The following is a 12,866-nucleotide window of genomic DNA, read 5'->3' on the forward strand; positions in this document are numbered from 1 at the left end:
CATCGAACACCCAAATGCGCTTTCAATTCACCAACATCGCGAATGGCGCGAAGCATAATACGTTTCGCCTGACAATTTCATTTACATTTTCACTGAACTCGAATCCAATATAACCAATGTACTCTCACTATCGATCGTTTCACTCCTAATTTTTATAAATTACCGTTTCACAATTTTATTTACGTTCCCAGCCAACAGCGAACAGTTATTTGCGAGGCTCGTGGAACGGGGAATAATCGAGAATGCGATCGGCGATCGAACGTCCGAGAACAACGGCGATTCGCGAGCCGATTCCGCGAATCGGAGAAAAGTAACAGGCTCCCGTTGCACGGCGATTTATCCTCGATCGAGCATTAGCCGCGATCTTCCGATTTTGGGGCGAGGGAGTCGTTAGCCATCGTGTTCTCCATGGAGATCGCGATCCCTGGATTAATCGTTCGTTTCCAGAAGTTTGCGAGCTCGCGTCTTCCTGCGTGGAAGTTTATCAATGTTAATTAACTCCGATCTAACCGAGACCCTAACCCTTTAACAGCATAGTTTGAGAGTCCCAAACTACGAATATGAAATGTGGTTGTTCCGTTGCGTACTTCGTTAAAGAGTTTTTTTTAGAGAGATTCGATTCTCGAATGATAATTTTTTTCTATAGCGTCGCTCGATGAATGGTCTTAATGTTCGGTCCTTTACTCGCCACTTAAATAATCTTATTGATTTTACGTTTCAATTTAAATCCAATATCGTGGCTCTCGATAAAATGTCGCCCTCCGTGTTTCCGTCTCCTCGTTTATACTTTGATTCCCTCCGAATTGAAAGTATCGGTAATAGAGATCGAATGCTGACGTTAAAGGATTAAATTCTCCATAGTTTGAACGACAGAGGTGTATCGGTGGGGCCGATAAATAAATTATTACTCGCTAGAGACCTATCTAAATAATATTAATTTCCAAAAGAACCATTGTTTCTTCCCTTACGTTTTATTTGTATCGTACTCCGTCGTTCAAATACACGAATATAAATATTCATATTTCCTCCATCTCGTTGTACGATTCCAATGGCTTGATTATCTCCGGAGAATGGTTCGATTAATCTTGCAAGGTGAAAGTACGGGAAACAAGTTCAATAATGGCTTTTCGAGTCGACAGGGTTAACGAGTGCCAGTCGATGATTCTCTCTAACTTATAGTCGCTGGGAGATGATCGATTCGAGGCAGTTAACCCTCCATTGCATAATGTGATTGGGAATCCGGTAGAAAATGGTCCCTGCGATGTTTGCTAAGCAAGTTTAATGCCATCGTGCTCCACGCGGAATACATTAGCAGAAAAATATACACAGTCTTCAGTAACGTCGTACATTTTCTCGAAAGACGAACCGGCGCGTCTTAGACGTCTCATCGAGATTCGTTTTCCTCGATTTCCTCCGATTCTGTATTCATTTTCTCCCCGCAGTACGTGTTCGTCGTGATGCTGGTGTTCATCCTGGAAGCTGGAGTCGGCGCTCTGGCGCGACTCTACGAGGAGCAAGTCGGACCTGAATTGAAGATGAGTCTCAATCGTACCTTCCTCGAGAACTACTCCGTGAGGAGCAGGGAAACTGCCGCGATCGACCAGATGCAGATAGAGGTGAGTACGACTAAGCAACAGGAGCGACCAGAAGAAGGATTGCCCGCGCGGGAATAATCCAAGAGCGCAGTTAGCCATAAAGAAGACCGAGTTCCACTTCTATTTCGTTGTTTACAACTCGCCGGGACTTCCCGATGTACTCCTTCCAAGACTAACTCCTGCAGACTCGATCGATCTTACAGAATGCTTCTCTTCCCTTCGATACTAACCGTGTTCATCCTTGGACCTTTTGTATAGGGCGATTCTCCGGCACGTAGACTCGAAAGCAATGCTCTGGACATCGCTGGTTGCTTCAGAGACTCTATTTGCAAGACAGGGACAGAATAAACTCAAATGGTTCGAGTCTACTGGCGGGAGAATCGCCTTATACATTAGTCCAATATGATTTGCATAAGAAAGTGATCTATATGATGCTTCAAACTATCAAATGTTAGGTTCTGTCTTTGACGAAGTGGACGTTCGAGTCTATTAGTGGAAGAATCGCGCTATACATTAGTCCAATATGACTTGTACAAGAGTCTTGACCATCCAGTGTTATAGTAGCGTATGTGAGATCAAGTTCGTCGTATCGAAAGGGTTAATAGGAGCATCTGTTCGCGGTGCAAGCTTATCTGGCCACTTTTTTCCGGGATTTTTTATTTTTCTTGGTATCTTTCGACGGCGGTGAAGGGGAGGGGGGACGTCGTTAAATTCCGCTTCGCGCGAAATAGCTGCGGGCCGCGATATCGCCTAACCATTTTTCTTTATGCCTGCTAGCGACGATGTCACTGCTACGAGTACTTTACCACGGGAAATCATCGTTATCGCGTTGCAAAATGGTCCCGACTCGTCTCTCTGTAAATCGATTAGCGTTATAGCGGTTTCTTTCACCGATACGTTTCCTCTCGGGACGCCTCCGAATGTTATTTTCCATTCTCGATGGCGGAACAATTTACAGATCGCCGGAGTAACAATCTTATAATAGTCAGAAGCGATTTAATGCTCGTTTACGTTCTTTGATCGAGGGTGGATCGTTGTTAAATTCTCAGTTCAAATGCTGCGGAGCCCTGAGATTCGAGGACTGGCTGGTGAGCGAGTGGCACAAGGACGAGGATGTCCTTATCGAAGGGAGCCTTGTTCCCAATAGCTGCTGCAAAACCCCGACGCTTCTTTGCGGAAGGAGGGACCATCCATCGAACATCCATTACACGGTATTTAACGACTCCGGAGTAGTCTAGCTTTTTATCGAGGCTTCTTTGTCTCTGGTACGATCGATACGTCGTTCGATTCATTCGATTTCATTCTTCCCGAGGAGCGTTTATTGGATTTTCCGCTACCGGGGACTCTGAAACGCACGTTTATTTGCTCCAATTTAATTCTTTGAGTACCGCGAAGAACGACGCGCTTACGCGGGCTCGATGGGGCCATAAATTCGAAGAATCAGGCTCGAGAGAAAGAACCTCGTTATCGAAATCCTCTTGATCCCGTCGCGTAAAAATACTACACGCAGATACGAGACCTACTAATGGCGTACTCGAGATACGGATTCTATTAATCTCTCGACTCGCGTGCACCGATTGATCCCATTTGATTCTGTGACAGTCACCAGCATTACGTTCCCAGCATGGAAATTTCGGTATAATTCTTTCTCTTGACTGTCACAGACCGAGACTCAATGATTGTTTCATAAATCAAGAGTGTTCAGCACCTAGAAACCCCCTAGATATACTGTTTATGCGCGAGAAGTTGGCTAGCAGGACTCTAAACAAGAGTGGAGAATCAATCAGACTGACGTTCCTTTCGCTAACCAGCTTCTCGCGAACACGATATCGTCTCAGTGGACGAGAATATTAGCTATCCAGCGGATGAACGCATATTGTTGTCTGTTAAGGGTTGCATCTACAAGTTCCTGGAGACGACGAAGGACCATTTGATAATCCTGGGGGCGGTGGGCCTGGGTCTGTCCGTGCTGGAGCTGTTCGGGATCGTTCTCGGCTCGTGCCTCTACATAAAGCTCAGGCACGATTTCGACGACTGAGGATTGCTTCAAGTCCGCGAGAGCAACAACAACGGCCGCTCGTGGTGCAGGTACATGCAGAACGACGCAGGAGCCGTTTGATCGTCGGAGCGTAAGGACGAGGAGGAACGACCGCGTCCAAAGGAGAACCGTTTTCTGTCGTTGTTCGCCATTCAGGATGTCCTACCTTCCTGACTCTTCCTCCGCTCCACAAAGAGCCAGACTGCAAGATTCGTTCCCCCCTCGCGTTCCTCTCTGAAACGGCGCACAAAGCGATTCGGAGGGGAAAAAGCGGGCGGAAAAGGAGATCGTGCGTACGTTCCAGCCACCGCAACGACGGAAATCATCAAAGAGCTCCATCCTCCTCCTCCTCCTTCGCTGACTCCCCGTATTCGCGAAAAGCACGGGACAGAAAAAGAGAGACAGACTAGCCCGTAGATCACCCCGAGTCCCGGGAATCGATGGGAAACGAGCAACGAACCCTGTCCCGGCGTTTCCCTCGGTTGGCCGATCGGTCTACGCGAGAACAGAGAGGCCAAGGTATCGTCCTTGGTCGACGACGAAAAAGCAAGAGGCTAATTCCGACCGAAAGGGAAGGCTCTTTCGAGTCCAGTGACTCTTTTGCACGAATTTCGACCGGGGGGACACCCCGTTGTCCTCCCCGTAACTGCATCCACGACTTCACGGGAAAACGTTTCGACGACCGTTTCGGACCGACGATGGCCCGTTCGAAGCTTCAAAGGCTCGCGACATCTTGTTTATCCAGGATCCGACGTTGAAATTATTATACACGGGAAGAGGTTGTTCGCTCGTTAGCGACGAGTTACGTTCTCTTTGTACACTGCCGTCACCGAATCCGCACAAACGTTTCTAAAGTCTTAGCTACGAGGAGCAAGGTTGAACTATTAAGGTGGGATTTCCCGTCAGCGTTCACGACTCCAGTCCGGGTGTAACGCGTCTTGTTTGCTAGTTGTATCTCGGATGGTAATTTATCGTCTTTGGTGTCACCAGAATATTCCCTTATTTATAAGTTCTTTTCTACTTGATGTAGGTAGGAAAGTATCGCAATATTTCAGTGGGTTAACGTGAAGGAAAAGGGAAGTAGTCCAAGTGTATGGTAAAACCTTGATTTAACGGGTGGATTTCGATCTGGAACATCCCAAAGTTATATGACAATGGTGGCCGAATTTTATCAGAAATACTCGAGACTGCTCTGTTATTTAACTCGAAGGAAAATTGTTAATTTACGGAGGTACTATTAGCTGAATTTCTAACTTTTAACGCGAGAACTTTATCGTGTCTATCGAGGAAGAAATTATATCACGTTTCGTTAAAATGAGATTTTACCGTGTCAATGGACCATCTATTGATCGACGAGGAAACATTCGACAGTTCTCCTGATTGAGTAGCAACCAAGCAGATTTTATTCTGCATTTTATTGGCACTTGAACAAGAATTACTATTCGGGAGACGTTTCATTCTCTGCACGTATCGAGAAGACCGATCGCGGCGAGTTTGTCTCCGGAGTAGGGCTGAAACTACTCGAATAATTTACTATTCGAATATTTGACAAATATCCCAACGCTGCGGAATAAAATTCGAGGAATTAAGTTCTCGGATATCGACCCTTACTTCGGCAAGTATAGTTTCGAGGAGTGCGTAAAGTGTTTATAAATTTTTTATAAACAAGCAATCGTCAATTTTAAACGAATTTACAAGTAATTTACAAATTTATACTGCTCGCGTTGTTTATAAATCTTTTATAAACTCTGGCAAATATACACCGATGGACGTCCGACCAGAACTCTCCTAGTCTGGGACCATAGACTTTTATTCGAATCAAAGACGGTCTATCACGGTCGTTTGAATTTTTATTCGTTCTATCGTGAAGGTATTTAATTCAAATCTTTTATTCGCGATTCGAAATTTGTATCCAGATAAGAAGTTCCCCCATCTCGACCAAGACGATTGTCAGACCGTGCACGTCTTAAGTAACCGAGTTCATTGAAAAACGTTTATCCGGGGAACGAGTACACGTGTCCCCGTCGCATCAACGTGGAAGCTTTCGACGTTGATAGGAAATTCCACCTCCTGGGGCTCTTTCAACCTAGATACGGTTAAACGTCTCGAAGGGAGGAGTCCTTAGTGAATAAAATCGCGACTCGCGTCCGAGCAAGTCGCGATCGAATCGCACCGACGTTCCTCGGGGACGAGTAGTCCCCATTTGTCGATAAAACGGACCACTAAATCGTCCTGATTTTTTCACGGGAGAAAAAAAATACACGAAAGAGAAAGAGAGAGAGAGAAATGAGAGATCTGATCGGTCGAGCAACTACGAACGACGATCGTTCTTCGCTCGCGAACGTCGTACGCGTTCTCGGGTTCGCTGGTTTCGCGATGCTTTCTGTTTCCCCACCCCCCAGTTCTTGCCCCCCTTAATTTATTCTACGAGATCGGAGCTAATCTTGCGGATCGTTTACATCCGGAACGCGTATCGACGGTCCAGCGATCGAGAGATCGATTAAAATCGGTCGCCGGCCTCAGAGACGAACTGTAAAAAGTGCCTTGACGAAAAATAATACGTTATTTAAAGTCCAGAGATATTTTAAATTATCGTCGATGTATATTCGAGGAGGGTACAAGGAAATGCGTAAGCGTTGTAAATGTACGTACAGTATTTATACATATATAAATATATATTTATCTGTTGCTTCGCAGGTTAATACGAGAGCCTTCGCACAATTATTTATAAACGTGCGCCACGTTTGTCGTGCAACGAATGCTAGAGGGCCCCGTTGCGTCCACGTTCGCGTCTGGGAATCGTTTTGCCCCGTCTTTACGCGAAAGCACCCTGTTCTCTTTTACGATATCCATTCTCTTTCAAGCACTTTTCACGCGTTTGCTTTTATATCCAATGTCACGTCGATGGAACGCGAAATCACGGTTCCAAAGCGCATAGGAATAGCCTTCGACTCTTCTTAGCACGAGAATTTTAATAATGTTTAAGATAGCGTTTATGGTTTGTACCAGCGATTCCCCTACGCGATCGTAGACACAATTTTGGCGCCGCGCTCGAGACGAAGTCTAAGACCATATTTTACTATTGTACGATCGCCGCCGTATGTTATATTTTATTCTTAATGTTATTGTCTTCATTGGTATTACATGTACGTGTATTATCTGTTAGAGTTTAGGAGAACTTTATAAATATTGTACATATCAGACCCTATTCTGTTACGAATAAAAAGTAAAACCGTACGCGAACCAGTTCCTCGTTTAAAGTAAAACGAACAACGTTCTCGTTGGACGTGTCGCGTCGTTTATCGTTGGGACGCTTCCGCGTCGTTGGCGTACTTCTCCATGGACCGCAGGTGGACCAGAAACGCGTCGTCTTTGGTTCCCAGGGATACGAACAGCCAGGCAAACACTGCAAGTATGTCCTTCGACATGGATATCCTCTGCCAGCTGATTAAATCGTCCACGATACTCTGCATGCTAGTCGCCTGAATTAAAACGTACGCCAGCAGGTTAATATATCCATTCTTTTTACGATAACATCGTTGGTAGTAACGATTTTTTACTAGGAGTATCTCTAAGCCGAAGGAATTTCGAAATACTGAATTTATGTATCGCGGAAGATACTGTTTGCGTCGACGGGAAAGGTTTTGTTTTCAAGCGAGGCTGTTCGTTTGCGCTCACATTTTCCCACAGGCTGTCGTTGACGCCGTAATAATGCACCGACGCCAGTCGATTGTCGGTCCTCGAGGAGATCTGATGAAGGCAGAAAACGATCAGGTACAACGGAACCGCGAGCACCGCTCTGTTGTATTCGCAGTAGATCTCCCGCAGGTGATAGACGTCGAATCGAGCCAAATCGAATCTGTCAAAGGTAAGCAAAATGTAAAACTTTGGTATTCAGAGCTCGAAACTGGAACAAACTAGCGCGTTGTATCTTTCGCGCTGATTAGAACACATCAAGTTTCGTTATTAAGTACAAACGTACTTGTCGAGGGTTGACACGATGCACATGGCTATGAGGAAAGAAAACATGTTCGCGTAGATCTCGCAAATCGTAGAGTGATCTATCACGAACTCCATAGAATCGTCGAAAAGTATGTGCAGCTGAAACACAGAACCATTTTTAACGCTAAACCTACCACGACCAGTAAAATGATGAAATATATAACAAAGTTTCCATTAAAACTTTGGACGCGTGCAGTTCCGAAACTACTATTGTTTTATCCATTATTAAGCCACTGTTAGCGGCGGCAAGGCCTCCCCTTTAAAATGCTTTTTGGTTTTTGACGATCCGATTTCCCGTTTTCGAGATATCGTAATTTATATAAAAAGGTATTTTTTAAATTCCGCTATCCACGCTCTCGCCGCCTCAGAAACGTGCATTAACGCGTATTAAAAATACCAAAAGTTTGGACGCGTGCAGTTCCGAAACTACTAGTGTTTTATTAATTATTGAGGCATTGTTAGCGGCGGCGAGGCCTCCCCTTTAAAATGCTTTTTGGTTTTTGACGATCCGACTTTCCGTTCCGGAGATATCGTAATTTATGTAAAGAGGTATTTTTTAAATTCCGCTATCCACGCTCCGGCCGCCTCAGAAACGTGCATTAACGCGTATTAAAAATACCAAAAGTTTGGACGCGTGCAGTTCCGAAACTACTAGTGTTTTATTAATTATTGAGGCATTGTTAGCGGCGGCAAGGCCTCCCCTTTAAAATGGTTTTTGGTTTTTGACGATCCGACTTTCCGTTCCGGAGATATCGTAATTTATGTAAAAGGTAATTTTTCTTAATTCGACTATCGCTGTCTTCGTCTAGCGCGCCGGCCCTCTCGCTCGCTCGTGCGTCGTGTTGACCTACCCTACGGACGTGACTGTCGTGACCCAGTTTCGCGTAGTATTTCCAAGAATTTACTACGCGCTACTATTTACGCGCGCGCGGTCATTCAGCTCGCGTCAATGAACGTAAACAAACGCTGCGGTCCGTCGTATCTCCGAAACTAGCCACCGCATCGACTTGAAATTAAAATCCTCATATCTCCGGAACTAATTACGCTATCGGGTCGTACAAACGCTCATTTTAAAGGGCATTTCATCCTCTATCCGATGACCAAATAAACTATTATTATTTGTGTTATCTTCTATGTTTATTTTAACATTTACTTTAACTCTATACACCCAAAGTACTGGTACACGATAAAACTGAATTATAAATAGTTTATTTAATTGAAAATGAATGTAAATTTGTATTCTGAACGTTCGCGTAATAACCAGCCAGCATTTTATCGTAAATAATGGTTTTCTCTGGAACCAACTACGGTATCGATTTGAAATAAAATTTTGAAGGTTTTTATCTTCTATCCGATGAAAATTAGATGAAGCGTCGGTAGGTTTAGTGTTAAAGCAATGGAAGGGTTCTTTTATAGGATGGAAACATACCATTATGAAGTGCATGAGAGCCATACCACCCAAAAGGCCTTGAAATACGAGACCGATGCTCTTTGAAAATTGTTGGACCGCGATGGCCACTCTTATGGGCGGGGAATCTCGATTCTCGACGTCATTACGACCTTCCGTTTCCGGTTTCGCTCCCCTTCGAGTGCCCCTCGATCGGCTAATCTTCATCGCGCTGAAACCATCCCTGTATTGCACGTAAATTTTGTCCGTAGTCAACTCCGGAAAGGGCGGTTGGTGCTCGTACTTTGTGCGAGCATTCTCTTGGCTCCTCTTTAGAATCTCCGTGATCGGCAATTCGTCATCCCCTATCGAACAAAGTTACTAAATTTCCTATTCGGAAGTACACTGAATTCTCTACACGCTTGATTCGTTTCTTGTTGCATCAATAGAGCTCTTAGAATCACGAAACAATTACGGTGCGTCCAAATTTTGACACCTAGCCTTATTTGAATTTTCTACAAGGTCTCCTACCTCTGAATTCCCGACTTTTCCTTTTAGAATGATCCGGGTCGCTTTCGGCGCTCATTTCCTTTCGTTTCTCGACCTCGGACTCCTCGGAGTGCCTGGATCTGCGTTTCCCGCGTCGATCGTGTCTTCCTTTCGGTCTTGGAGCGATCCTTTCGTGGTCCTGACGCTTCTTTCGGGTACCATCTTTGCGTCCTCGCGATCTTTCCGCGTCTTTCTCGTCGGAGGACTCTTCGTCGGTGCCCTGGCTCTCTCGATCTTCTCGATTACGAGACCTGTTGATCTCGGAGTTTGTCCACCTGCTCCTCGATGGCGGGCTGATGTTTTTCGCGTACGACGAGTACTCGTTGCTCTCGGTGGCCGACGAAGAGTCCTCCGTGCTGTTGGAGTCGCTTCTCCGAGAAGCGTTCACGGTGCTCCATCGTCGAGAAGCTCTTTCGCTCGGTCGACTCATTCGATCGTTTCTCCGATCGCGTGGAAACGTTCGATCCTACCGATACCGCGACTGAACCAACTCATATTTGACGTTTGCCTCCGTGAAAACGCTAGAAGAACTGGAAAACTCGTGGCGCTGGCTTCGCACGTAGCAGGAGGTAGCCATAGTAACGCTTTGTTGTCCCAAAGGCATATGCTTCGAAAGAATCGATCGCTTAGGGTACACGTTGGAACGATTGTTCGAGTATGGGATCGTGAATCGATTACGTACATTCCTGGGTTAGCAGATTGGAGATATTTAGGAAGACAGGGTGTATTAATTATGTAACAGATATGCAGATGGTAGACTAAAATTGTGCTGGGTATTGCAAGCTGTCATAGCAATTTTGTAAAGGCTAACATTAGCCTTCTCGCTCTTCAACTCGACTGCCCCAACATTTTTACTTTTCGATTTATGTAGGCTCACATAAGCAAAGTACCCCCCGATCATATTTTAGTTATTGAAAGAAAAGAAATTTTTTTTTATTATTCCTATGTATGAGCGTACATATGTATATTATTTCAGGAATCACTTCTGATATATCTGGCAACGTATAACCATTATTACTGGCTACTACCAGCCTCTCCCAGCCTCTGCTGACCACCGCTTATATTTCTGACAACGTATCACGATTACTACTGACTTCTGCCTGCCTCTGCTGGACTCTGCTGACCGCTACTGACCACTCCTGTTACTTCTGACAACGTATAACGATTATGACTGGCTACTGTTAGCCCCTCCCAGCCTCTGCTGGCCCCTGCTGACCACCGCTTATATTTTTGACAACGTATAACGATTACTACTGACTTCTGCCTGCCTCCGCTGACCTCTGCTGACCGCTGCTGACCACTCCTGATACTTCTGACAACGTACAACGACTATAACTTGCAACTGCTTACCCCTGCTGGTCTCTGCTCGTCACTGCTCGCCACTGCTGGCCTCTGCATGCCTCTGCATCCCTCTGCTGACCTCTGCTGGCCCCTGCTGACCACGCTGACCTTTGTTAACAACTTCTAACATGATGTACATGTATTAAAACTTTGTATAATGTAAATCTCTGACAATAAATGATATAATTTCAAAGAATTCTATGTGTTCTCATCACTTTTACCTTTCTTTTCCTCTCCCCATTATTCCCTTAGTTATAAGAAACCGTTTCTTTACTTAAAACTGGAATTCCAAAGTGCCTGGAGCATTTTCTGAAATGCCGGTGACCTTGACCCACTTTCGAAATTGGGTCAAGGCCATTCGGATTCTCGAAGCGGCCGGAAATTTTCTAAAATTCGAATGGCCTTGACCCACTTTCGAAATTGGGTCAAGGCCATCCGGATTTCCAAGTCGGCCGGAAGATTTCTGAAATTTCAAATGGCCTTGACCCACTTTCGAAATTAGGTCAAGGCCATCCGGATTCTCGAAGCAGCCGAAAATTTTCTAAAATTCGAATGGCCTTGACCCACTTTCGAAATTAGGTCAAGGCCATCCGGATTCTCGAAGCGGCCGAAAATTTTCTAAAGTTTGGATGGCCTTGACCCACTTTCGAAATTAGGTCAAGGCCATTCGGATTTTCGAAGCGGCCGAAAAATTTTCTAAGATTCGAATGGCCTTGACCCACTTTCGAAATTAGGTCAAGGCCATTCGGATTTTCGAAGCGGCCGAAAAATTTTCTAAGATTCGAATGGCCTTGACCCACTTTCGAAATTGGGTCAAGGCCATTCGGATTTTCAAAGCGGCCGAAAAATTTTCTAAGATTCGAATGGCCTTGACCCACTTTCGAAATTGGGTCAAGGCCATCCAGATTTTCGAAGCGGCCGGAATTTTTCTAAGATTCGAATGGCCTTGACCCAATTTCGAAAGTGGGTCAAGGCCATTCGGATTTTTAAAGCGCCCGGAACATTTCTAAAATGCTGGTGAACTCCCGAAGAAGGTGGGACGCATCTTATAGGTAAGAGAATGATTTGGAGAGGAAAAGGACGGTAAAAAATGATGAGAACACATTGAATACTTTGAAATTATATCATTTATTGTCATAGATTTACATTATACAAAGTTTTAATACATATAAACATATTATATTATATTACATCATGTCGCAAGTTGTCAGCAACGGTCAGCAGTGGTCAGCGATGGTCAGCTGACGTCGGGAGATGTTGGCAGAGGCCAGCTTAGGTTGGGAGATGTTGGCAGAGGTCAGCAGAGGGTGGCAGTAGCCAGTAGTAATCGTTGTACGTTGCCAGAAATATAAATGGTGATCAGCAGTGGTCAGCAGCGGTCAGCGGAGGCCAGCTTAGGTCAGGGGATGTTGGCAGAGAGGTCAGCAGAGGAAGGCAGGAGTCGTAGCAATCGTCGTACGTTGTCAGAAATATAAGCGGTGGTCAGCAGAGGCCAGCAGTGGCAAGCAGAGATCACCAGGGGCGAATAGTAGCAAGTAGTAAGTTGTCAGAAGCATCAGAGGTGGTCAGCAGCGGTCAGCAGAGACGAGCAGAGGCATGCAGTGTCAAGCAGAGATCAGCAGGGGCGAACATTAGCATGTAGTAATTATTATACGATGTCAGAAGCATCAGGGGTGGTCAGCAGTGTTCAGCAGAGGTCAGCAAAGGCATGCACTGGCAAGCAGAAACCTGCAAAGGCAAGCAGAGACTTGTAGAGGCATGCAGTGGTAAGTATTAATCGTTCTACATTATCAGAAATACCTGCAGTGGTCAGTAGCGATCTGCAGAGTTGCAGTTATCGTCCATAGCAGCAGGAGGTGTAATCTTATGGAGAAATGGTTTCTGTATTCTGCCGCTAGATGCATTGCACTCTGACCTCCATGATTTGCAAATGGCGGCTGGTTTAAGTCCTGAA

General features: G+C 45.2%; 2 protein-coding genes across 2 annotated transcripts in view; one reads left to right on the forward strand and one right to left on the reverse strand.

Annotated features, from left to right (window-relative positions):
• Positions 1 to 6,876, forward strand: part of LOC143340928 (CD151 antigen) — a 75,954-nt gene extending 69,078 nt beyond the window's left edge. Inside the window, exons 5-7 of the mRNA XM_076763363.1 lie at positions 1,443 to 1,616; positions 2,645 to 2,806; positions 3,487 to 6,876. Coding sequence (XP_076619478.1) covers positions 1,443 to 1,616; positions 2,645 to 2,806; positions 3,487 to 3,633 — 483 coding nt within the window. The 3' untranslated portion in view covers positions 3,634 to 6,876. The remainder of the gene's footprint in view (positions 1 to 1,442; positions 1,617 to 2,644; positions 2,807 to 3,486) is intronic.
• Positions 6,877 to 6,932: 56 nt separating this feature from the next.
• Positions 6,933 to 10,001, reverse strand: LOC143340924 (uncharacterized). Its single transcript, XM_076763338.1, has 5 exons — positions 9,554 to 10,001; positions 9,065 to 9,387; positions 7,616 to 7,734; positions 7,312 to 7,492; positions 6,933 to 7,115 (listed from the first exon to the last, which is right to left on the reverse strand). Exons 1-5 carry the CDS (start codon positions 9,999 to 10,001, stop codon positions 6,933 to 6,935), a joined length of 1,254 nt encoding a protein of 417 aa, XP_076619453.1.
• Positions 10,002 to 12,866: the final 2,865 nt, after the last annotated feature.

The sequence above is a fragment of the Colletes latitarsis genome, chromosome 4, assembly GCF_051014445.1.
Source record: "Colletes latitarsis isolate SP2378_abdomen chromosome 4, iyColLati1, whole genome shotgun sequence".
NCBI classification, from domain to species: Eukaryota; Metazoa; Arthropoda; class Insecta; order Hymenoptera; family Colletidae; genus Colletes; species Colletes latitarsis.